Genomic DNA, 24,320 nt, shown 5'->3' on the forward strand with positions numbered 1-24,320 from the left:
AGTGGAACATCATATTGCTATTTCTGGGGTTGCGTCCGATCGCCGTTTGTCCTAGAAAAATTGTGATCGCTATCTTGGTCCTGGCGTCGAGTGTTGTTCTACCGTCTATCGGACATGCGCATTGTTACTGCCCAGCTATGATGAATTCCTTCCCAAACCTTAGCTTGGGACGACCGTCTCCCGTTCCTTCGGCCTACATCCCACCTACCTGCCACGGAGTCCGTCCTTACACTGTGCTCGTTGACCCCCTCCCTTCCTCTCTCTCAGACATTGAGGTCGATTCTGAGAGTACACGCGAAGGAGTTTTCCGCATTACAACCGTCCCGCACAAGCGGAAAGGGCTTGTTGCCTGCCAGCGCACTCGCAAGGGCGCGGTCTCTGACAAGTGGCCCTGCTCTTCGCTCAGTCTTCCTCCCGTAGCAACTCTTTGGTTCTCGCCGTACTCTCGAACCGTCCGCACAACGCTCAAAAATGCGTACAAACGCACCCCTTAGAATTTTCGAGACGAGCGCTCTTCCATGCGACGACACCTTAGTCGCAACAGGTTCGGGACGCGTAGGCACATTTCTTACGGCCTCGCAACTCAACCACTCCTACTCGCCAAATGTCGGGAGCACGTGAGACGTCTCCGTGCAAGCCATGACCTTTCATGCGTTGGGGCACATCTGAGAGGGCGAAGAGCTTTGCGTCAATCATGGTAACTTGCTAGCCACCCGTGACGAGCGCGGGACTACCATGCGCGGTCTTTGGGTTCGAATGTATGTGTGACGTGTATACTCTGTATGGAGAGACCCTGGCCGAGAGCGACCGGCGACGGACAGCGATTCGGAGACTATTCGACGAGGTCGACAACTGTGCCAAGGAACCAACACTTGGAATGCGGAAGGTAAACCTCTCTGTTCTGGTGTCTAATTCAGTGGTAGCATTACTCATCACCTTTAGGTTAAATTTGCACTCCGTCTCCTGAAGGAAGAAGATCCTATGCACTAAGAAGCTTCGTCTTCTTTCGATACATTCCAGTTCTGTGTCCTTGTATGCTTCTTCGCGCTCGTCGCGTTCGTGTCTATCTAATGGCCTTTTGCAGGTTTCAGATTTCGTGAACGCAAAAGCATGGGCGAGGTAAGCGTGGACGGCATCATGCAGCACATCAAGCGCGGAAAGCCCAGCTGCACACTCCTTCAAGATGTATTGGGCAAACCCTCGTGCTCATCATCTGGCTGGATTACTGTCTGCTGGACCAGACTGACGGTACGGGAGAATGTGAATCTGGGCCATCTTACTATCTCGCAAGCTGCAGCAATATGCGTTTCATATCACAATTGCCAATCTGTGTGGACGACCTTAATGTGGCAGCTTACTACCACCTCTGCGTTGACTACCAAACTTCGTGGGAATCAGAGTTCGGTAGGTGAGGACTTCTGTTAGCTGAAGAATATCCACTTGCGTGCCAACAGAGGCCTTGCATGCATTTGCAAGCCTGTGATGGAACGCGGTGACAACGTGGATTTCACCTTGCATTGATCATGACCGTCAGGCACAGGTTAAAGAGGCGTACTTTTAGAACTTTTGCTGCTTTCCGTCTTTCCGAGTTCTTTCACCCATGATTGGCCGTTACTTTACCTTTAGGAGATTCTATGCAGACAGCAAGAAATGAGATGGATCCTTACGTTCTCACGCAGTCAACAAATGATGGTTCCAAAACACCCGAGCCTGGAAGTCTGCTATTCAGTACAGTGCTACTTATCTCAGCTATCTTGTTTCTCACCGCACTGCGGAAATACCTTGTCATTCTACGCAGGTCTCTCACAAGCAGAACTGGAGGAAACTCGCTCCGGATCGCCAACGTTTTCTCAGCCAGAAATAGGTCCTTAGACAGTCTGGTGCGTGCGCACACCTACTAGAAGACCTCACCCATGTTCTCTTCCCGATGAGTTCTGTCTGCACACAATTGACCCACCTGCCACGACTACTGACCCCCTCACCGCGACGTTCTTCATGCCTACTATGTCCGCGACTCCCACCAGCTCGACGGACAGTGCCGAGGCGAGCAACACATCTACTGCGCACGGGTTCCAGGCTCTAAGCCCGGCCACTTCGCTGCCCTTTACGTTCGTTATCGTTTTTGTTGCTGTGTTTCTATTCTTCGTCGGCTGCAGTTGCGGAAGTCGTCGTTTTGCTTGGGAGCTTCGCCATCGCATTGCGGTGCAAGACCAGGATACTCCTCGCCGTGTCCGCCAGTCACGACCGGTCTTGTGGGATGTATGGACACAGATGGGTAGAAATACGAGGAAAAATTGGGTAGGACAGAAACAAATAGAGGAAGCCGTTTTGGATATATGGTCCGCTGTGCAGGTAAGCGCACATCTACCTACTCTTGCTGCGGGCACTATGATGACCCATTCGTCGCAAGCCGCTGTCCGTGACATATGTTCGAGAGCATCAACGCCCTAAACACAGAAACGCAGACGCAGATTGTGCACGACCTCCGGTATCTGCAGCCCTTCCCGTTCCCCGGCCGCCTGCACCACTGACCTTACCTTCTGCGTTCCTGCGCGTATTCGAGCGCATACTGTTCCTTCCCCCGTTTATTCCACCACGTATACCACCACGTCGTGATGAAACGGAATTCCCTGAAGTGCCAAAAGCACCACCGCCTGTGCGCGCATTGCAGGTATCCATTCTGATTGCCATGCCGAGTCCGGTACGAGGGACAAGACGAATACCAAGGAGTATGGATGACCTTCCTGAGCAGAAGGAAGACAGGATCGTCGACGAGGAGCGGAGAGGGAGGACAACAGATGAGGTCACGAACGGGGATGCTGCGGATGGAGAAAAACTGGGAGAGTATGTGATTGGGATGACCGAAGTTCCCTGGACGGACGATGGATCATAGTGTTTGTTACTCTATTTAACTCTATTGTTACTCAGGAGCGTTACCCTGTTGTTTGCTAGGACGTATACATTGTATGCTGTATCATCATTTATTGGATGTAATCGATGCCCATATCCGGATTTGCTGAGCAAGTATAGCAGGACCATACTCACTTGAGCACAAGGATAATAATCATTACACAGGAGAGCAGAGGTACGAGGATAACACCGTAACATTCCAACCAGATAGGACGAAAGCGAAAACAAATGACGCATATATGCGGAAATTTTGAACGAACCACGAAGGAAGCAACCTACCACTTGGTACCGACATTCCTCCCCGACTCGACGCATGCACCAACACTAACGCCGCCCACGCCGGCACCAATGACCTCCAGCCGCCCGTTCCACTCCTTCTCCAGCACGCCCTTCAGCTCCTCCATGCGCGTGAGGTGCCCCACTCCAAGCGTCGGGATGCAGTCCGTATGGTGGTGCACGCGCACGAGCAGCGGTTCGGGGATCGGCGAGGACAGCGAGAGCTGTGCCTCTAGCGTCTTGAGAAGATCGGGGACGAATGACTCCCCAGTGTACGACGGCGGCGCCGGCGCGGTGAGGTACGGCCCGCCGAGGATCGCAGTGACTTTCGTGACGTTAGCGGCGTTTGTGTCCTGGTCTGCGAGAGCACACGAGTCGAACACCGTCCCGAGCAGACCGATCGGGTTCTCTTTGGCACTGGCGTCCTCCGGCGCGTCGGCGCCGTTGTAGCCTGCGGACGGACGAGGAACGAGGTACCCGAACCCGGGCGGGTGCAGGCGCGAGGGCGCGCAGGGAAAAATGAAGTTAACGAGGGCGACTGTGGAAGCACCGTTTGCGGTCAGATGAGGAAGGCTAGGGACAGTGGGAGATGATTGCACAAGCGTGGAGAGCATTGGCAGAGGGAGAGCCGAAACGAGGTGAGAGGCAGTAAACGTCGCACCCGAAGCGGATTTCACCTGAGATATGGACGGGGTCAGACGTCAGAATGGAGATGAATTCTTGTCTGCGGCAATTCTAATCTGTTGGTCATTTCGACTCATTCTCACCAATCGAGGGAAAGAGTCGAGATGACAATAGCAGACACCAGCTGGCATGAAGGACACTTACCTGGTATCCGCCATCAACTGTCTTGCTCAGTTCGACGGCAGCATCACCCTTGACGATGGTCACGTTTGGTATCTCCCCAAGCTTCGTCTCCAGCGCCGTGATGAGCATACCCAGCCCATCCCTGAGCGAGAACACGCTCACACCCTTCATGAGGGCCTTGGTATCTCCCAACTCATATTCCTTCTTCTCCTCTTTCTTCTCGTCCTTCTTCCCCAATCCGAAGATGTACTCGATGCCGCTCCAGAGCGCGCCTCGTACGACACTCCCGCTGCCCTTGCTGGCCATCTGGGGAAGGTCGGGAAACGCGGCGCGCACACTCAGCACCCGCGAATCGGCCGCATACACGCCGTGTACGAACGCGCTGCCGAACGTACGCGCGAAGTCCGGGCCAAAGCGGCGCCCGAGGAAGGAAGCTACGGACTCATCTGCATCTGCAGGAGCAGGCCCGTTCCCGCCCCTCCATGCATCCCGGAGTACGCCAGGGAGTAAGATGTGCCCGAGTGGTGTCGTCAGCAATCCGGTCAGCGAGCTGGGGATGCGTGAGAGGCCGTCCGTGCCTGGCAGATGCAGGAAACGATTGCGTGCTGCCGCTGTCTTGCGTGAGACAATGACTAGCGACGGCGTGAGATCAAGTAGGTTCACCTAAAGAACGGATAAGAAGAATAGACAGAGATGTACAGCTAAAATACGCGCCAACTCGAGCACGGCGAGTGCGACAGGCCTCACTGTGCGCGGACCCCCCTCGAGCAACACGCTCGCCTCTGCTTTGCCGCCAGCTTCATCCTGTACCTCAACCTGCACTCGCTCGCTGCGTAAGAAGCCGCCGAGCTGGGTGTCCTTCTCGAGAAGCGTGATACGGGCGTCGGGAAAGCGACGAGCTAGGTGAAACGCGGAAGAAAGTCCAGTGATGCCCCCACCGAGGATGACGATGTCCGTGGGCGCCATGGCCGTCGTTGACGAGCTCGCCGAGGAAGATGGTCGTGGTTGCGAGACAAGAGTCCAACACGCCTGTCCTTCTCGTTTATCACCACATCAGACGTTGCTGATCGCAGGCAGCGAATCGAAAATTTCAGAAGACTTTCCACGCACATGGTCTGGCAGTTTGAATTGTGTTCGAGACCCCTCCAGGGAAGTAAAAGCGGGGAAGGCAAGCAGCAGGCTGTGAGTGCCGCAGTTTCCGTCATTTGAAAGCCAGAAGACATGACCCTTGTGAACTTGTCAAAAAACATATGTATGTTCGACTGCTGACGGGACCCATGTCACCACAGTGCTGTGTAGCGCAGGCTGTGCGATGTGGTCTGTGGACATAGCCGGAGTAAGAAGGGTTGGGCAACAAGGCATTCCTATGCTGGACCAACTTTGAGTCCGACTACACAGTGAGTGCTCCGAAGTTGTACTTGGCGTAAGTTGTCACTCAAGGATAACTCAAGGACTCCATCCATCGTTCACCATAGTGCTGTCCTCGGGACCTCCAACGAAATCTCTGCCTCGGCTTTGTTCACTTCAAATCGACCCAACGCCATAGATCATGGCTTCTGACTCTTCTACTCATCAGCTGGATGTGCTCCACATCCTTTCTGAGGATTCGACATGGACTGAGACCAATGAATCCGTGAGTAGTACTATCCTATCCGCAGTAGTCATCCCTCACTTGGGCTACAGGTGCTGCTCGAACCGTTCACCCACATCAGTTCCATTCGGGGAAAGGAAATCCGGGGCCATATGATTGCAGCATTCAATCAGTGGCTGCAAGTACCCGAAGACAAGCTTGATGTTATATCTCGGGTCGTTAGCATGCTGCATACAGCCAGCCTCATGTGAGTGTCCCTGTTCCTCCCAGCAGACCTCGACGATCGATCCGTGCGAGCGCAGGGTAGATGATATTGAAGATGACTCACAGCTCCGGAGAGGAATACCTGGTGCGTCATGCCTGTGTGAGCCTTGAGGCTCATATGTATATGTGATTCAGTCGCCCATAAGATCTACGGAATACCGCAAACAATAAACTCTGCAAATTACGTGTATTTCCTCGCGTACCAGGCATTATTTGTGTTGCGCTCCGGGATTGGTCCTTCTTCTGAGTTGGAGATGGAAGGCAAGGGTAAGAAACGCTTGATTCCGTTCAGAGAGCTTGACCGAATTGTAACGGGTGAGTTCTGTATGCGATCGTACTTTGCGGACGTGTTAATGCGCATTGTCAGCGGAACTTTTATCCTTGCACCGCGGGCAGGGCCTTGAATTGTTCTGGCGAGATTCACTACAGTGTCCGACAGAAGAGGAGTACGTGTCCATGGTAAATAACAGTAAGTTATTGCTCCGTGATGCTGTACCTCAGGCAGCCAATTTGCCTTCACTTCGCAGAGACCGGAGGCTTATTTCGAGTCGCCGTGAAGTTGATGATGGCTTGTTCAACGACTAATGTTGATGTGTACGTTGCGTTCTTCACATAATCCCCCAGACAAATTGACTTTTGCACAGTGACTATGTTCCTCTCGTGAACCTCTTCGGCGTGTACTACCAGATAAGAGATGACTATATGAATCTGCAAAGTACAGAGGTGCGATCGAGTTTTCACCTTTTGGTCTAGTATGACAACTAATCTCTACACCAGTACACCGACAACAAGGGGTTCGCAGAGGACTTGACCGAGGGAAAGTTCTCCTTCCCAATAGTGCACGGCGTGCGTGCGGACACGTCGAACAGACAGATTCTCAGTGTGTACATCCTTCTGTCCAGCGTCGTCCTCTTATAAGCCCTTACCCATGGACAATTAGACGTCCTGCAGAAACGCCCATCCACACCAACGCTCAAGAAACATACAATTACCTACCTGCGGGATCATACCAAATCTTTTGACTACACTGTAACCGTGCTCAAGAAACTCGAATCACAAATAAGAGAGGAGATTGCGAGGCTCGGGGGTAATCCAGGACTGGAGCAGATCATGCAGATTCTGCAGCTCGGATGAGCCGCAAGGGCTCATCTCGTCGGGTCTTTCGAGCGTTATACATCATGTCAGCCATCCTATCGCTAGCATTCGAGCATTCGTAGATATAATATTAATGTTTTAAGTTCGGAGTCATCGAGAGTCATATACTAGTCATAGGTCATATATGTGTCACGCGCGCGCTACCGCGTTGCTTCCACCACGCGCCGCTGTTACTGCAGTGAAGTCACTTTTTTTTTGCAAACTTCCAACCTTTTGTTTGTTCCTTCCAAGCTGCCTTCGGGGACTTAGAACGACCCAGATCCAGGGAATTGGCCACTGGTGCTATGGGAAAGCACGAGATCGAGTCGTGGATTGCATCGACATCGACTGCTTCAGACGACCTGGACAGTTCGAATGCGAGCGGCCTACAGGAATGGCGACGAGACTACGTTTTGACAGACTGGCCAAAAGCACTAGATGTGGCGAGGACGCGACTGTTTACCAGCAGCACGAAGGTGCGGCTGCAGTTCTTGCGAGAGGAGCTGCTGGTACTCTCAAAATATGGAGGTAAGCAGGTTAAATTCCCACAACGTCTGCAGATCTCATCTTCCCATTAGATTTTAGTCTCTCACAAACGATGGATGTATTCAAGCTTCTCACGCAGACGTATACGCGGTACATTGATGCGCCGTCGCGCGAGGCTGTCGAGGCGGTAGGCTCGGAGCTGGTGCGACGGGACGAATTGCGCGGGACACCGGATGGTGAACCCGAATCGACCAAGCTTGGAGTAACGGAGCAGATATTTGGATGGCTATCTCATGAGGTTGGTCTCATCTCTAAGCGGGCAAGGTTCGTACTACAGTCATGCCTCTCCGGAATGTTTTCTAATGCTGTGTGCTCCAGCTCCCATGCCGCCGCTGACATGTTCGTATTGCTCAGCTGGTGCTGTGGGCTGTATGTGACGTGCCTAAAAGCCAATCCCAACTTTGCAGGCACTTATGCCTGGGACAAGATGATCAACGTGTTCGCGATGCTCGTGGACATGTTACTGGACAAGTCTACGCGAGTCAAGAAGTCGATACAGAAGAGCGCGCTGGTGCGGACGCGGCGCGCACTTCGATCGGTGCGCATTTTGTGGGGTGTGAGACCTGTATTTTCTGACTGTTTCCACAGTGCCCACAGTACCTGAGAGACGTAATGAATACGCTGCTCGCGCTAGCGAAGACCAGCACGTCACCGTTATTCGTGGTACCTCTGCTTGGTTTATCTGTAGATGTCACACTGCATCTCAAGAACCTCAAGGACGAGCAGCTCAAGAAGGTGGATCCAACAATTAAGGTTTGTTCCTTTTAGGTGGATGCAACCTACATTCTAACGCGTTTTTAGGAGGATATCTTGGCATTCTATGTCAGTTCTGTCCTCATGTCAAGATCCCCTGTGACATCACACACTTCGGTACGTGTGTTCGTTCGTAATTACAATCTTGCTAACTGCGTCTACCTAGACCGCGCTACACGACTTCGTCCGAACGCAAGTGACTGAAGACGATTTTACGACACTTGTTCTTCCGACTATGGAAAAGGCGCTTCTACGATCACCAGAGATTTCCATTGGCGGTACGCCTCTTTTACTTGACAGCCTACTCATGATCATCACACACGCTCTGCAGTAATCTCTGAGTTTGTGGCGGCATACTCGCATGCTATTGAAGGTGACACCTTCCGCAGATTGCTGACACCGACACTCAACAACGCCAGGTCGACGAATACCATCGTGCGTAATAATGCCACTGTACTTTTCAAGGTACTTCTTGAGAGGACCCCGAGTCCCAGCGACATGGAGTTAGCGTTGAACGAAGTATTGAGTCTCCCCAAAGCAGGCAAAACTGCTGGTCCCGACCACCGTCTGGCGCTGTACACGATGCTTGCATATGTGAAGCCTTCTACCTCGATTTCTTCCACTGTCGTTCAGTCTGTCTTGCCTCTTCTCGCCAAGGAAACTCATGATGCGGCTGTCTTGGTACTCGTTGCTTCTGTTACTCCTCATCTGGTGTTTTGTCTTCGCCAGAACATCGCCTTCCCTTCGGAGGTTACGGCGTTGGTTACGAAGGAGATGACCAATGCAAAGCCTGTAATTCGACGTGCTTTCAGCACGTTGGTTGGTGATACTTTCTGGCAGTTGAGCAAGTTGGATTCTGAGGCCTCGTTAATGTTTGCACGCGCGGTGTTACCCGCGTTCGAGACAAACCTCAGATCTATAGCAAGCAACCCACTCAATTCCATTGTCGGGTCGTTAGAGGGCTACGCTGCACTTGCGATTCTATTGGGTCCCTTCGCTCATTCAGGGAAATTTGGTACATGAGCTGTCTTTCCATGCAGATTTTGCAGACATTCTGATATCATTCCATTTCATGGTCCTTTCCAGAAGACTTCATCGCACACAGTGCCACAATTCAATCATTGATCGCTACAGGTTCGAAACCGTCGTTTCTGCTGTGGGACAAGGTCTACCATAGACTCAATGCGGTGGAGGACGAGACGTGGTTGCTCCGCGCAAGTGAAGCCTCGCTGTCATTCTTCAAGGACGAACTCATACAAAACGAGCACGCCTGGTCTGTCATATGCGTCGCTCGAAACTCGACTACGTGTTCATGTCTTCCTTCCTACATTACACAGTGCGATGATGGGAATGATTTTCTTGCACTTGGCCATCGAGAGCCACACTCCGCAAATCCGCCGTCTTGTCCTTACTTCACTGGAAACACTGACGGCCAACAATCCTGAAGTTGTGAATTGCGTCATCACTGCAGCGCTGACTGTATATCTGTCGCGACCGTCAACGCATAAATTTCCAAATGATGCTGGTGACGAGCCCAATTCTCCTGTTAACCGGGAAGGTCGCCTACCTGCAGTCCTCCTTGCATCTTGTGGATTTGCCGACAGGTGTGATCAGACAATCCGACAGAACTCACTTGTGAATCTTGTGGTCCTAGCACACCACCCCCTTTTGTGTAAGACGCTCTCAATGGTTGTTTGCCAAACTCTTACTGAGGCTTTTCCGCAGGTGTGCATTCGCGCCAAACATGGATAGAATTATGCCAGAAAGCGCATGTCGACCCCCATGCACTTGTGTGCGCGAGGTTGGATGACATCCTCAAGAAGGTTATGAATGCTTTGGATTCTCATGCCAAGGTAGAAACATGGTCGTCAGCCTTTGCAATCTACTGACCCTTGTGTGCTAGACATACCACGACGTTTTCGCGGAAGCCGGTTATCGTGCTGTGACTACATTAGCTTTTGTATCTCCACAAGAAGTACTTCCAAGGATTATCGAACAAATTCGAGCCGATATCAATCCGGAAGAGATCAATTCCTTAAGCGAAATGGACCTCGGAGTATGGTCGGTCCCTGAAGGAAAGACGTACGTGGATGGTAAGAATTGTGCCCACTCGCTGAGATCAAGTCCAAATGACGAGATTCATATAGTGCTTGCCTTGAAAGACATTGATGTGCCAGTGAAGAAGGGTAAAGGTTATAAAGAGGCTCAGTGGGAGGCAGAGGTAAGGAAGTCGTTAGCTAGCAAGAAGGGCAACGCACCGGCTACACTCTCTAAGCAAGATCAAGCGCTTGTTCACGCACAGCTCGAAAAAGAGTCGCAAATACGAACACGGGTAGCTGTCATAAAGACCAAGTTCGATCGTGGTCTCAATCTCGTGTCTAGCATCATAAACGCACACGTGGACGAATTTCGGCCATACTTATCGTCTGTTGCCACACTGCTACTGAAAGGCGCTTTCGGAAATGGAGTTGCTCTCGTGGGCTTCAATGCATTCGACAGATATCTGGTACGAGTTTCTGTTATTCACGTCGGATGCTGTTTTAACATGGCGACACAGGCATTGTCGAACACTTGTTCGGATCGTTTAGACACACTCCGGACGTGGATAGGCGTTGCGACCCTACGCAGTCTTGGAATCAATGAGATACCGGAAGATTACACAGTTGAACCTCTGAATTGTGAGCTCAACATGATTTTTAAGTGTTACGGGTGGTTTAGTTAGACCGTTCGCAGCGCTTGTTCTTCGCGTGTTATACCGTTTACGCTCCTTGTCAGAGCAGAGTCCCTTTGACGCCGCTACGTTTTCTTACTCGTCCCCATTATTGAGTGAAGTGCTCTTGAAAGGGGGCATTGCTCTGACGGATGAGGACGACCCTCTCGAACAAGTAGCTCTGGCGTTGGGTGTTGTTAGATTCCATTGCGGTGAATGTAAGTGCCTGTGTTATAGATGACTGGTCCTAGTTTACATTGTGATCGATGCAGTCTCAGAGCCAACATTTCCACGGATTCAGACCATGGAAAATCTCATTCATGTTATCAGAACTCAGCCGAAGCTCGCGAAGGAAGCATCTTCCGCTCTCATTGATTTGGGTGAAGCAATGAATCCAACAGCGACACGAGAAGAAATTTCTGCACTACTGCGTGGAACTTTGTTACAGGAAGTGTACGTCCGCAACTCCTGTCTCCAAACACTGCAGGTAAGATTAACATGCTACTTTTAATCGCACAATCCTCTTATCTGATCTAATAGCCATTCGACCTGACGGATTTCGACTGGTCTCCAGAGATCTGGATAGCTAGTCACGACACCGACGAGCAGAACGCCAGATTGGCCCGTCGTGTTTGGGAGGACAATGGCTTGGATGTTCCAGAGAGCTTCGTGGTTGATCTGTCAAAGTTCCTCGGTAAGTGGTGCACGAAGGCTACTCAGAGTGGGCGTTAACAGCTCCAGTAGAGCATGACAATGCCTATGTTCGCTCGAGTGCGGCTGTAGCTCTTGCTGATGCCGTTATCGACATCTGGCCGCAATCCATCACCAACGTTTTGGCTATTCTCAAGGATTTCTACCGCGAGAAGGTATGATCGTCACCGTTATGCATTGCTGTGTCATACTGATCGTCTTCAGGCGAAAGTTTTGGCTCCCGAGTATGATCAATATGTGAGTTTGAAGTGTGAATGACCTCACTTGTCTGTCATTGATGAGGGATCACTAGGGAATGGTGATTGCCCAAAGCCTTGATCGAAGTGACCCATGGCAAGCACGGGTAGCAATAGCGCGTTCATTTGAGCTCCTCTCGCCAGCATTCACAGCGGAGGACGTGGATCCATTCTTCAAGTTCTTGATCCTGGATGAAGCTCTTGGTGACCGTTACGCCGATGTTCGTCGAGGTATGCTTAGTGCAGGTACTGCCGTGATCGACTTACACGGACTGGCTCATCTTGCTGAGCTCATCGCGATGTTTGAATCACATTTGTCTGCGACGGGTTCGTCTACGGAGACGGCTGATTTCATCAAGGAAGCTGTCGTGATCCTCTTTGGCCGTGTTGCTAGACATCTAGAGCCTACCGATAAGCGGGTTCCGCAAATTATCGAACGACTGGTAGATGCTCTGAAGACACCATCGGAACAGGTTCAAATCGCTGTCTCAGACTGTCTTTCACCTCTGGTTCAAGTCATGCAATTGCCAGCTGCAGAGTTAATTGATCGCTTGTTGAATGAACTCTTCAATGCGCCAAAGTATGCTGTGCGACGAGGGGCAGCGTACGGACTTGCTGGAGCAGTCAAAGGCGCGGGGATCTCTGCCATGAAGGAATACAACATCGTAGAACGACTCAAGGCGGCATCTGAAGACAAGAAACGTTATGAGCCGCGCCAAGGAGCCATGTTCGCCTTCGAGACATTTTCGAGCACGCTTGGCCGTTTATTTGAACCATATGTCACCCATATTCTTCCGGTGCTGCTGACATCCTTCGGAGATACAGTGCCTGATGTTCGAGATGCTACTCATGATGCGGCCAGAGTCATTATGGCGAATATGTCGGGTTATGGTGTCAAGACGATCCTACCATCACTTCTTTCCGGCCTTGACGAGAAGCAATGGAGGACTAAGAAGGGGTCCATCGAGCTGCTCGGAATGATGGCCTATTGTGCACCAAAACAGCTATCACAATCTCTCCCGATTGTCATTCCGCGCCTCACCGGTGTCCTGACTGACTCGCATGCCCAAGTCCGAACAGCCGCGAACAAGAGTTTGAAGCAATTCGGGGAAGTTATCAGTAATCCTGAGATTCAGTCATTGGTGCCTGTGTTCCTCAAGGCTCTGGTGGATCCCGGTAAAACACCCAATGCGTTGTCTGCACTACTAAAGACTTCCTTCATGCATTACATTGACCATTCGTCACTGGCGTTGGTGAGTGCTCTGATCCACATACTCGAAGGTGCTCTCATGCTCGTTCTAGGTCGTACCCATCATCGAACGCGGGCTTCGCGAAAGAGGCGCAGACACTAAGAAGAAAGCTGCTCAAATCGTCGGCAACTTAGCGTCACTCACGGAGTCCAAAGATTTTGTCCCTTACCTCAGTCGTCTCCTCCCTCTGGTGCACGTAGTTCTGGTTGATCCAGTTCCTGAAGCTCGAGCCACCGCAGCGAAAGCTCTGGGTACTCTCGTTGAGCGGTTGGGCGAAATTCATTTCCCCGACTTAGTTCCCGGTCTACTTCGCACTCTCAAGACGGATACCTCTGGTGTCGACCGTCAAGGTGCGGCCCAAGGGTTGAGCGAGGTTCTTTCAGGCCTTGGAATGGAGCGAATGGAAGGCCTCCTTCCGGATATCATTGCAAACGCTCAATCTCCACGCAGCACGGTCAGAGAGGGCTTTATGTCTCTGCTTGTGTACCTTCCAGCAACATTTGGTACTAGATTCCAGCCGCATCTACCAAAGATCATCTCGCCAATTTTGAGTGGTCTTTCGGATTCCGAGGATTACGTGAGAGATGCGGCCATGCGTGCTGGCCGTATGGTTGTCACGAACTATTCAACCAAAGCCATCGATCTTCTCCTACCGGAGCTAGAAAGAGGCATGTTTGATTCTGGCTGGCGTATCAGGGTAAGCTCTTACACTGTTGTTTGGAAACTTTTCGTATACTGAGACATGAGTCCAGCAATCTTCTATTACACTCGTTGGCGAACTGCTATTCAAAGTCTCAGGAATTAGTGGCAAAAGCGAGGTTGAAGGCGACGAAGAGATCGGAGACACTGCGACGGCTGAGTCATCTCGTCGGGCTCTCGTTGAGGTTCTTGGTGTTGAGCGTCGTGATCGAATCTTGTCGGCTCTCTATCTTGCCCGCCAAGATGCTGTGAACGTCGTCCGCCAGTCATCCATTCATATCTGGAAGGCGTTGGTGCACAACACTCCTCGAACAGGTAAGTTCAGTGGATTGGAGAACGTCTATCTCAACTCACACGTCCGCAGTGCGGGAGCTTCTTCCCGAGCTCATGAACCAAATCATTCTTCTGCTTTCCAGCAGTGAGGTTGATCAGCAAGAGGTAAAAATGCACCTCTTGACCCCGGCTAGTCTGGAATTTTAATGCCCTTCTTAGACCGCAGCCCGCACTATTTCAGAGCTTTGTCGCAAGTCCGGTGAAAAGATATTAGGAGAGATTGTCTCAATCCTGAAAAGTAAATCAATTTCCACTGACCCACAGACGAGGGAAGGTGTCTGCTTGGCGCTGTGCGAGATCATGTGAGTGGGCATTTCATTGATGTGCAAGGGTAACCACTTATATTGTGAGAAGGGAAAGCACTACCGACAACCAACGAGAAGGACACGAAGATGATATGATCGCTATGGTTCGAGCCGCGTTGGTAGACGATGAAGCGAACGTCCGCAGTGCAGCTGCCAAGGCATTTGATACACTACAAGAACAGATCGGGGCGAAGGCTATTGATCAGACTATCCCAACACTCCTGGAGGCTCTGCGTCAACCCGGTCAAAGTTCTGGAACAGCTCTGCAAGCTCTGAAGGAAGTCATGGCTGTGAGTTGTGTACTTTCTATCTAGGAAATTCCCATCTAAACTTATACCTTTGCAGGTGCGTGCTGCAACTGTGTTCCCGGTCCTGATTCCCACTTTGACAACGATACCGATGTCGGTATTCAATGCACGAGCATTGGCATCCCTTGTGACCGTTGCGGGTACCGCATTGAGCAAGCGACTGACAGTTATCCTCACTGCTCTCGTGAAAATGATAGAATCTTCTGAGATTGAGCGAGATGAGGAGCTCAAGACCGCCGTAGACGAAGCGACACGTGCCCTGTTGGCTTCAGTGTGCGACCTTGAAGGTCTGAACACGCTAATGCTCTTGCTTCTCGGATGGTAGGTGTTGTCGTGTTGTCGCCGTGTTTAGCTCAATGTCAATTGTCAACAGGGCCAAGCATGACTCCATTCAGCGACGGGTCAGCGGATGCAACCTGTTCGCCTTATTCTGTGAAGAATCACAGCTAGACTCCTCGTTGTATCGCGCAGATTGGATTCGACAGCTGGTGTCGTTGCTGGATGATAGTCAAGTGGCCGTCCATAGCGCCGCATGGCGAGCTTTCGATGTCTTCGTCAAGTCAGTACCGAAGGACGAACTGGAACCTCTCGTGGTTCCTCTTCGGCGTACCATCGAAAGCACTGGCGCACCTGGAAGACATGTTCCTGGTTTCAGCTTGCCGAAAGGTGTATCTCCTACTGTGCCCATCATCATCGCAGGTCTCACTACAGGTAGCAATGAGCAGCGAGAACAGGCCGCGTATGCTATCGGGGATCTCGTCGAGCGCACACAGGAAAGCGCAATCAAACCTTTTGTAGTGCCTTTCACCGGTCCTCTTATCCGTGTTGCGACTCAAGCATCCACGTACCCACCTGCTGTTAAGACAGCCATCCTGAGCACCCTCTCTACTATGCTTGAACACATTCCACTATTCGTCAAGCCATTCTTCCCACAGCTGCAGAGGACCTTCGTGAAGAGTGTAAGCGATCCTGCCAGCCTGGTCGTGCGCACGAAGGCGGCACAGGCATTGGGCATGCTCATGCGGAGTCAAACTCGTGTCGACCCTGTGATCACAGAGCTGATCACCGGGGTAAAGAGCAATGACGATGGTATTGCAGGCAGCTTGATGTTCGCTTTGGCGCAGGTGGTGCACAGTGCAGGTAGTAACGTCGGAGAAAAGGCGAGGGAGGCATGTGCAGACCTTGTGTCTGAGTCCTTCAGAGAGAGCCACGATGGTGAGCGTCGTTCACATTGATTAGCGGGTTGTTTTTGACGACACCCGGGCAGAATATTACATCCAGTCCGTAGCCTCGCTCTTCGCAGCCTTGTCGGCGTATCCGGACTTGGTGAAACCAGTCGTCGAGTAATTCTCATTCGCTCGTGTTATATCTTAATATCTAATTTCTTTCTCTCTGCAGGGCCTACTTGACTGCAGGCACGCCAGCTTCCGTGTTGTCATCCCACTGTATATTGGCAGTTCTCTCACCAGACGAAGATTTCCATCAGAGCCAAGATACGACCGTATTCCAAACACTTGGCGTTCTACGAAGTGTCCGACAGAAGGTGCAGGAAAGCATTGCTAGCGAAAAACCATCTATCTCTCGCCCTGCGCGGGAGGCGAGCTCGTTGTTGAAATCTATTGATGATGAGCAATGATTATTTGTTCGGACTGTATTTCCTCAAGCTCCGATGTACATACGAAGGTCATATCATGCTGTGGAATTTGGACCAGTAGCTAGTCTGACTGACTTGTATTAGCTAGTGGTGTTGTGCAAACAGAAGACATCCTACAGAACGTTCCTAAACACTTGCCTGATGGGGAAGCCAACGCTTCGCGACACCGCCAAAGAGTCGGTTGAGCCGCTGTCCGTGCTTCACCTGTAGTATTGCTTGCTCCGTATTATTTATCGACGTATTCCTGGTCAAGAAGCCTGGTTTTTCGACGCCTTAGCATCTTCGCCGTCGGTTTCTCCGCTGCTCAGTCATTACTCTAGTCACATGACACTCTTCAGACACGCCCACTATCTGAGACTCAAAGTGCTCCCCCTTGTATCTGTGCCGTCTCCCTTTCTTCGATCACAAAACATGTCTACGACTGCGCTGCCTCTCCACAAGTTTCTCGTCTATGCTCCTGACCAGACTGATGTTGGCGCGTTAGAGCGTCGACTGTCTGTCCGGGCCAGTCACCTCGAGAACGCGACGGGAACTGCGCGGAAGGGTTTACTCCGTAAGAATTGAAACATCTTGACTGCTCCAGCTCTCCGAACGTTGAACTATTATACGCTAGAAACTGGGGGACCGTTGCTTTCGCCCGAATCGATCGCGTCACCTACAGCTGAGAAGAAGATGGTCGGATCGCTGATGATCTTTGAGGCCGATAATATCGAAACCGTCAAGAAAATTGTCGAGAGTGACATTTACTACACCAGCGGCGTTGTGAGTGTGTATTGTGGTCGTCAGAGAAGTAGACATTAATGTATTATTTAGTGGGATAAGGAGAAACTGGTCATCCTGCCATGGATACAAGCAACCTTCCAGTGATCTGCAGATGTAGATATCCGAACTTGAATTTTTGCTGCATGATGTACAGTATACAAGTATGGAACCGCTCTGTTTGGCTAGACAGAATTATATGAAGGCATGTGGGACTGTCACGAACTGGATATCGCCGATGAAGTATAACTATGGGAGCTAAATGATTCTGATCGCTCACTATGTTGCCACTAGATCACTGAGCTTGCTGTCAAATGTTGTCAAACTAGAGGTGGTAACCTGGAGGCAAGCCTTGAAGAGCAAGAGTCGAGCAATTTTGGCTGGCACCTACAGACAGATGCTGCATGTTATGCAAAGTCTTCCACGGACACCTGTTTCCAAGGTCATTCCTTGTGCATACGAAGCGGTCGATCTTCTAGCTCCCAGCTGGGCCGCTTGACGGTACGTACTTGTCAACTAAAAAACACGACGGTGTCAATTAACAACTACACTCGTGGACCTCGCTCGCAAAACTCATAAGTAAACATATCAGAGAGAGACAAGGTGGAATACATATATATTCGTTCCATGGTAGATGTTCAAGATAGTGAACGGTTATAAGCAGCCACCATAGCCAAGCATGGCTTGATCTTGGCGCCGGAGGCTCGCGCACTTGTGCTCTACTATCATGATCCTCTCGCAAGCCTACGCCAACGACGTTGCGTTTCGATTGTGATCCGCTAACATCAATGTTAGTTTCGGGCCCATCACCGCGCCGTGCGGGTGCTGCACGGGAACGAGCATTGGTGGCAGAACGGTTGGGGCACGGTACACGGGCCGTGATAGGATCTTCTGTACACAGCTGACCAGCGACGTCTAGAGCTGTATATAGAGCATAATGAAGGGGGTGAGCACGCAGCGCTGTCACGAACATGTCGTCGTCGAGCAACATTGCCAAAATCGAGGTGGGCAGATGTTTCGAGTCGAAGTGCACATCTCAGCCTGACCCGTCACCTCTTCGTGATGGATTGACGCTGTCACAATCCTGTCATACTCGTTTCTGCTCAGATCTTCCGCGTGCCACCTCGCTGGGTATTCGTCCGAGTTGAGACAGAGGGTGGTATCGTTGGATGGGGAGAAGGGACGTTGGAAGGGCATACGGAAGCTATCGAGGGGGCATATAAAGACCTCATAAGGAGATTCGTAGGATGGGATGCTGATAGGATTCAAGACATCTGGCAACATGCATACCGCTCGCGGTTCTATAGAGGCGGCCCAGTTCTCATGGTGAGTGTACATTATGGGCTCACTACACGTGAATCTAGCTGAACGTCAGATATTAGTCTGCGCTCTCTGGATTGGATATTGCCCTGTGGGATATCAAGGGCAAGAAACTCGGTGTTCCTGTCTGGCAGTTACTGGGTGGGAAGGTTCGCGACCGCCTCAAGGTGTACAGCTGGATTGGCGGGGACAAACCCCGTGATGTGATTGAAGGCGCAATGAGTCGGAAACAACAAGGGTTCACTGCTGTCAAGATGAATGGCACCGGTAGGCATGAACCCTTGACACCTCCGAAGTAACTGCCCTAATTGGTCTGTCCGTGCGCAGAGGCGATCGGTTGGATTGATTCTCCCGCTTTGTTGGAAGAGACCGTGGCTAGAGTCAGCGATGTCAGATCTGTCGGGCTGGATGTAGGAGTTGATTTCCATGGGCGAGTGCACAAGGGCATGGCCAAGCAGCTCGCAAAGCTGCTGGAGCCTCTTCACCCTCTCTTTATTGAAGGTACTTTATCACATTGTGCGGCATCTCTACCGCTGTTGAACATGACCACAGAACCGTTACTATCCACGCAACCGCTGGAGATCGCTGATCTTTCCAACTCAGTCTCTAGCCCTATCGCGCTCGGCGAGCGTCTCTATGGTCGTAGCGAATTCCGTCCATATCTTGAAGCTCGTGCCATTGATATTGCTCAGCCCGACGTACGTTGATCGGTCGGCCTTGCACACCGCTCTGACCTCGTACTTATATCTGCAGGTTGCTCACTGCGGTGGGATCAGCGAGTTGCATCGCCTTGCTTCCCTAACTGAGACGTACGACGTCGCTCTGGCCCCACACTGTCCCCTCGGTCCTATTGCACTTGCGGCGTGCATGCAAGTTGATATCGCTTCGCCCAACTGTAAGCTTGTTCTTTCGCCCAATTATTCTGCGTGATCGCTCATCCCACCTTTTGTCTCTCAGTCTTCATTCAGGAGATGAGTCTACAGGTTCGCCATATTATTTAGATACTGTCCAGCATTTACTGATTTTTTGCTACTGTTTTCGCTCTTTGGTAGATGCACTACAACGAGGGCGCAGACCTCCTCACATATCTCGTCGACCCGTCAATCTTCGCGATCAAGGATGGTTATGTCGAAGCTCTTCAGGGTACGTCCGTGTCCCATGAACTTGAATTTATAAGACTGACGCAATGGCTAGGCTCTGGCTTGGGCATTGAGATTAACGAAGCTCTAGTGCGTGAGTACGCCGCGAAGTACAGCAGTGATCACCCGTGGAAGAATGCCGTATGGACTGGGGAGGATGGATCACTCAGGGAATGGTAGAATTATATGCTCAATTATTATGTGAGGTCGAGGTGGGTAGTCTGTAGAATCGTTGAGATTGGGACTGAGATAAGATAAGATCATGGTCTGTGACGTATGCAGATCATGATCAGATCTGACAATCCCGATGGGCTCGGAAATGCCGCTCGACTGAACACAACTATAGGGAAGCTGAATCACTCATCTCTAGCACATCTACATTATGTTTCAGGATGTCTCTGATAAGAGATATACCTACTCTCAAAGTGCGTCATCATTGTGGTCTCTTGCTAAGTTATGAACTGACTCCGTCACAATGACAACCGAATTCGATTTTCCTCCAAATGATATAAAACAAAAACTAGCGGTGAGTCAACGAAGCGCATCATGTTCCGCAGAACTCCACAATACATTAGTAAAACCCAGACAGAGCTCCGGATGTTCATCGTCATTCTTCTCATCTTCTGACGGACCCGCGCCTTCGCAACTTCGCCGGTGGGGCATAGCGATGGCTACAGCGATCTGCAGCTGCCCCTCAGCTTGCTGTCGTGCTTTCTGTTTCGAGAAAATATACATGCTTGAAGACGTGGACTGCGATTCGCCGGAGACTGGTCTCTGGCGTGAAACCGAATCGCCAGAATTTTCGGATTTTATCGTAATGTGTGTCGTGGAGATAGGCTAGGCCCCCCTGTGAGCGGATGGATACAAAAGAGAGCGCAGAAGGAACACTCACCATCAAATTTTGCCACTTCGCCTCAGCCGGATGAGTGTCGCGCTTCGGAGAAATCAACGAGACGTCCCACAAAGTCGGATGACCAGGGTGTTTCGAAGACCCATCTGACTGCGAGGACTCGGCATTCCGAACGAGCCGCAGGTATACCCATCGTACGAGGAGGCCGACAGCAATAAATACGGCGACGGCGATCGCTGCGGGAATTGCAGCAGAAGCGCCTGTGGAACCGGAGGTGGAGCTTGACGCGCTGGCTGAGGTGGTGGCTGCACCAGGAGCAGACGCGCCAGGTGCGCCCGGGATGTCACGGCGATCTCCTGCAGTTAAGACAGGATGCATGGATAGATCGTCCGAATTCTGGGCAAGTGGGACGCGTCAGCTAGTGTATCCTGCGAAGAGATATTTTCACGTACCGAAAATCTTTGTAAACGAGTATTCATAGTTACGAATGCAGCCTTGTCCAGAAGTACATCCAGTTGAGTGTACGCGTCGAGCATAGTATTTGTCTCATCGCCAACGTCTGCAGGGTGGATAACTGCGTGCAGGGGAGAAGGAATCGTTGAAGATATAGTCGAGTGACAGCGCGTAGGGGACCGCAATTGTGCGGCGCTGTGCAGTTTCAAGTTCTGTGAACCAAGAGGAGCACCAGTCGTCGGCTATATACACCATTGCGGCGTGGGAGGTCCAAGTGACTCAGTCTGCGGTTACACCGCTACGGCTCAGGAGTCAACTTGGGCTGCGGAGCGCCTGAACGATGATCGGCAATGGGTGCATGCTCTCACGTGTCTAACGCTAAATGGCCCCTGTATGGTGTCCCTTGGTTAAAGACCGGCGCACGATCCTCTTGGCCTACGAATTTCATTTATGAAACATATGACTTTCCGATGAACCAAATATTGAACAGCTCACCAGCGCAGAAGAGGACACACAGCTTGGTCGTTCCCCGTTTGACAGGTTCGCTCAATGCGATATCTGACATTGAGGCGGCTGGTGTCGAGCGCCAGAACGTCGCAACCTCCGTGCAACTGCGGGGCTGCGGGTCATACGCCTTAGCGCGATATTAGCGCAGGGCCAAGGGGAAGAAAAGCATCCGCAGGACTCGATCACTCATCCGCAGAAGTCGGAAATTTGGGCAAGTGCTGAAGCGCCCGAGTATTTCTGTGCGCCGCAGTTGTTCTTCGGCCAATCTCGTTGATCAGTTGCAAGATACTATGGGTTGCATATGGTACGTGTGTGGTGCAGAAGGACGAGCAACTGTGCGAGTGATCGATGGGAGACGCTGAAGGATGAGTCAATGGGTGATTCCGGGGCATTAGTACCGCGTTCCAAGTCCAAAGCACGTAACGAGTCGAAGTTCGAACTTTGAATCAATCAGATTTGGGGTGAGACTCGTTCGCCGGCAGTGCCATGTGTGGGCAGAGGGCGTATGTTTCGCCAACGTTTCAGGTCAGAAACAACGGCGGCCATGGGCTGAGGGTAGCGTGCGGTACAGTCGTTTGCATATGAAACTACAGCCACGGAGTACTATTTATTCCGGCCAAATACCTGCCTAACGTATGCCAGGTGGCGGGCCAAGAGCTGCTACCTCCTGCGCACGCTGGCCTCTGAGCATTTGGGGTGGTGAAAAACACCATTAACCTCACCCACTAGACAAGACATCCTGCTCCCCGTTCATTCTTACTTGCCTTCTGACACTACGGCCGACGCAGACAGGACATGGGTGGCAGCTGAGCAGCCACGCCACCCGCAGATATTACCCGTTAGGTAGGTATTTGGCCTGAGCTGCGAAATCTGTAAATACATATGTCCCATGAACGCGACAGCTCCCGAGCAACTCTAAGCTTATAGCCACAGCTCGCTACAGGAGCCAATCTTTTTCGTGGACGTAAGTATTGGGAGAGCTAATTTGAACGAGCTTTGGAGGCCAGTGGTCACCTGGTCACTTCAAGTGGCAGTGCTCAGCGCTGGCAGAATCCTTTCGTACAGATTTACTCGGACTTTGACACTAGACCACGATGAGTGCTTGCGGTTTCAATGTCACACTTTCCTGGATCGTCGGACCTGTGCAAGTTCAGAGGATTCCACGGAGCAGTTCGGTCTTCAGACAAGTCTGATAGAGAGCTTACTGTCACATCAACTGCAACAACAAGACGCGGGACAGAGATATCGTGCACGAAGTAGGGAGACAGCAACGAGAATTATCCTGGAGAAATGCTGTTTACCACGATATGTCTGAGATGAACATGAGTCAGTAAAGGGACGAGAGATAATCGCAGTTGAGCGTTACCAGTGCCCCGCTTCCGCCACCGGACGTCCTCCATGAGCGCCATCACATGCCTGTCCAGCATATCGACATAGGGTTTGAGCGAAGTCTTCTCCCAATCTGTGCCGTGCGCCTCAGCCAACAGCTACGGGATGGCAATGGTAATACATACCCGCATGACGCTCTGCTCCGTCGCCGGCTGCGTTCGGTGCTAGCTCATCGAGCTCCCGCAGAAGTTGGCCTACAGTGGGAACTCGTTCCGGCTGGAAGCTATAGATAGAATCAGGATCAACGGGGACGCACACGCGCCCCGTCTTCGGATGTACACAGAAGGGCGCCTTCAATAAGTGATTTCTGTGCTTCGACACCTCCGCATCGAGGCGGGGGTACGTGTACTGCAGAATGATGTCCTCCCTCGCTGCCATTAGGATGTTCTGTAGGAGAGTTAAAAAAGCGTGCAGGTGGAGTTAACAATAGACGAACAAACTTGGGACTCTTCTTCACTTTCTTACTCAGATCGTCCCATTTGTCGTCGGAGGACCTCGGCTTCTTTTCCCAAGCACTTCGCAGTTCCTCGACAATTGTCCCATCAGGAATGAGCTTCAGCAACTCCTGCCAACCCTCTTCCGATGCGAAGCAGTCTTGGTCGCCAAGGATGAGGTCGCTGAAGACCGGGGCAAGCAGACCTAGGGCTGACTGAAGCGACGGCGGGAGCGAGCGCGAGCCCATGCGCACATTGACCTTCTTGCTCATGTCCTTCCCGCCCTGTATAACCGTGAGCCAGTTGACGAGCGAGCGGCGCTCCTCATCCGTGAGTTCCATCGCCTCCCTGTCAGATATCCACAGATGGATCCCGCGCCGACCCGAGTACACCCACAACAGATGCTTATAACCGAACTGGTCGCGTATCGCGCTGTCTAGCACGCGCATCGCGGCAGCAATAAACATCCAGCAGCGCTTGCAGATGTCCGCGCCGGAACAGCAGGTGCGGACACCGTCATAGTCGGTCATGTCGATATCGAACACGAGCTCCCGCAAGACAGGTGTGAAGGCGCCTGGCCGAACGGTCTTCTTGTCCCGGGGCTGCAGAGATGTGAGAGACGGTGTACCCGCGATGCTGTGCCACGTACCCGCGCACTGTACACTGGCCCTATCTCGAACCTCGTCGGGTTCAACGTGCACACCTGCTTCTTCAAGTCCTCCGCCGTCGTAAAAGAGTTGTAACGTAGATACACGTCTCCTTGTAGCGTAAACGAGAACTCTCGGTGGGTGAAGAGCCGTGTCGGGGCATGTTCGTGATTCAGCCAGCCGAAAATAGACTTGAACGGGTATAATCTGCGATAGAATGCCAGCATAATCTCAGGTGAAGGTAGCTCTATGTCATTCGCGATAGCCATGATAACAACGCGTGAAAAAGTATGGTCTGGTGGTAGATGTGAGAGTGGTGAAATGTGCCGCGCACC

General features: G+C 51.6%; 9 protein-coding genes across 9 annotated transcripts; 6 read left to right on the forward strand and 3 right to left on the reverse strand.

Moving 5' to 3' along the window:
* Positions 1 to 137: 137 nt before the first annotated feature.
* SCP_0509980 (hypothetical protein) lies at positions 138 to 494 on the forward strand (the record flags this gene model as incomplete). The annotated part of the gene is made up of 1 exon (XM_027759051.1): positions 138 to 494. The coding sequence occupies one exon, from the start codon at positions 138 to 140 to the stop codon at positions 492 to 494; it is 357 nt and encodes a 118-aa protein (XP_027614852.1).
* A 1,510-nt stretch (positions 495 to 2,004) lies between these two features.
* SCP_0509990 (hypothetical protein) lies at positions 2,005 to 2,893 on the forward strand (the record flags this gene model as incomplete). The annotated part of the gene is made up of 2 exons (XM_027759052.1): positions 2,005 to 2,352; positions 2,411 to 2,893. The coding sequence occupies 2 exons, from the start codon at positions 2,005 to 2,007 to the stop codon at positions 2,891 to 2,893; spliced, it is 831 nt and encodes a 276-aa protein (XP_027614853.1).
* Positions 2,894 to 3,185: 292 nt separating this feature from the next.
* On the reverse strand, positions 3,186 to 4,959 carry SCP_0510000 (Protoporphyrinogen oxidase; the record flags this gene model as incomplete). Its single annotated transcript, XM_027759053.1, has 3 exons — positions 3,186 to 3,863; positions 4,015 to 4,656; positions 4,708 to 4,959. The coding sequence occupies 3 exons, from the start codon at positions 4,957 to 4,959 to the stop codon at positions 3,186 to 3,188; spliced, it is 1,572 nt and encodes a 523-aa protein (XP_027614854.1).
* A 583-nt stretch (positions 4,960 to 5,542) lies between these two features.
* On the forward strand, positions 5,543 to 6,982 carry SCP_0510010 (Geranylgeranyl pyrophosphate synthase; the record flags this gene model as incomplete). The annotated part of the gene is made up of 9 exons (XM_027759054.1): positions 5,543 to 5,626; positions 5,677 to 5,831; positions 5,887 to 5,933; positions 5,984 to 6,163; positions 6,216 to 6,317; positions 6,376 to 6,442; positions 6,493 to 6,571; positions 6,626 to 6,728; positions 6,789 to 6,982. 9 exons carry the CDS (start codon positions 5,543 to 5,545, stop codon positions 6,980 to 6,982), a joined length of 1,011 nt encoding a protein of 336 aa, XP_027614855.1.
* Positions 6,983 to 7,287: 305 nt separating this feature from the next.
* SCP_0510020 (eIF-2-alpha kinase activator GCN1) lies at positions 7,288 to 16,469 on the forward strand (the record flags this gene model as incomplete). The annotated part of the gene is made up of 28 exons (XM_027759055.1): positions 7,288 to 7,510; positions 7,561 to 7,792; positions 7,847 to 8,066; positions 8,117 to 8,281; positions 8,330 to 8,398; positions 8,448 to 8,559; positions 8,613 to 9,296; positions 9,368 to 9,554; positions 9,619 to 9,953; positions 10,007 to 10,134; positions 10,185 to 10,374; positions 10,429 to 10,787; positions 10,839 to 10,959; positions 11,015 to 11,209; positions 11,264 to 11,478; positions 11,532 to 11,685; positions 11,736 to 11,857; positions 11,907 to 11,939; positions 11,995 to 13,191; positions 13,241 to 13,885; positions 13,941 to 14,202; positions 14,252 to 14,325; positions 14,380 to 14,522; positions 14,575 to 14,815; positions 14,871 to 15,154; positions 15,207 to 16,048; positions 16,101 to 16,176; positions 16,232 to 16,469. 28 exons carry the CDS (start codon positions 7,288 to 7,290, stop codon positions 16,467 to 16,469), a joined length of 7,746 nt encoding a protein of 2,581 aa, XP_027614856.1.
* A 429-nt stretch (positions 16,470 to 16,898) lies between these two features.
* On the forward strand, positions 16,899 to 17,354 carry SCP_0510030 (hypothetical protein; the record flags this gene model as incomplete). The annotated part of the gene is made up of 3 exons (XM_027759056.1): positions 16,899 to 17,040; positions 17,101 to 17,249; positions 17,301 to 17,354. The coding sequence occupies 3 exons, from the start codon at positions 16,899 to 16,901 to the stop codon at positions 17,352 to 17,354; spliced, it is 345 nt and encodes a 114-aa protein (XP_027614857.1).
* Positions 17,355 to 18,217: 863 nt separating this feature from the next.
* Positions 18,218 to 19,885, forward strand: SCP_0510040 (predicted protein; the record flags this gene model as incomplete). Its single annotated transcript, XM_027759057.1, has 9 exons — positions 18,218 to 18,250; positions 18,354 to 18,572; positions 18,629 to 18,833; positions 18,894 to 19,067; positions 19,119 to 19,264; positions 19,320 to 19,461; positions 19,524 to 19,549; positions 19,619 to 19,709; positions 19,761 to 19,885. 9 exons carry the CDS (start codon positions 18,218 to 18,220, stop codon positions 19,883 to 19,885), a joined length of 1,161 nt encoding a protein of 386 aa, XP_027614858.1.
* A 351-nt stretch (positions 19,886 to 20,236) lies between these two features.
* Positions 20,237 to 21,091, reverse strand: SCP_0510050 (hypothetical protein; the record flags this gene model as incomplete). Its single annotated transcript, XM_027759058.1, has 3 exons — positions 20,237 to 20,542; positions 20,598 to 20,951; positions 21,008 to 21,091. 3 exons carry the CDS (start codon positions 21,089 to 21,091, stop codon positions 20,237 to 20,239), a joined length of 744 nt encoding a protein of 247 aa, XP_027614859.1.
* Positions 21,092 to 22,812: 1,721 nt separating this feature from the next.
* SCP_0510060 (DNA primase small subunit) lies at positions 22,813 to 24,254 on the reverse strand (the record flags this gene model as incomplete). The annotated part of the gene is made up of 5 exons (XM_027759059.1): positions 22,813 to 22,826; positions 22,882 to 22,977; positions 23,030 to 23,291; positions 23,341 to 23,940; positions 23,988 to 24,254. The coding sequence occupies 5 exons, from the start codon at positions 24,252 to 24,254 to the stop codon at positions 22,813 to 22,815; spliced, it is 1,239 nt and encodes a 412-aa protein (XP_027614860.1).
* Between the last annotated feature and the right edge of the window lie 66 nt (positions 24,255 to 24,320).

This window comes from Sparassis crispa, assembly GCF_003851025.1.
Source record: "Sparassis crispa DNA, contig_000004F, whole genome shotgun sequence".
Taxonomy (NCBI): domain Eukaryota; kingdom Fungi; phylum Basidiomycota; class Agaricomycetes; order Polyporales; family Sparassidaceae; genus Sparassis; species Sparassis crispa.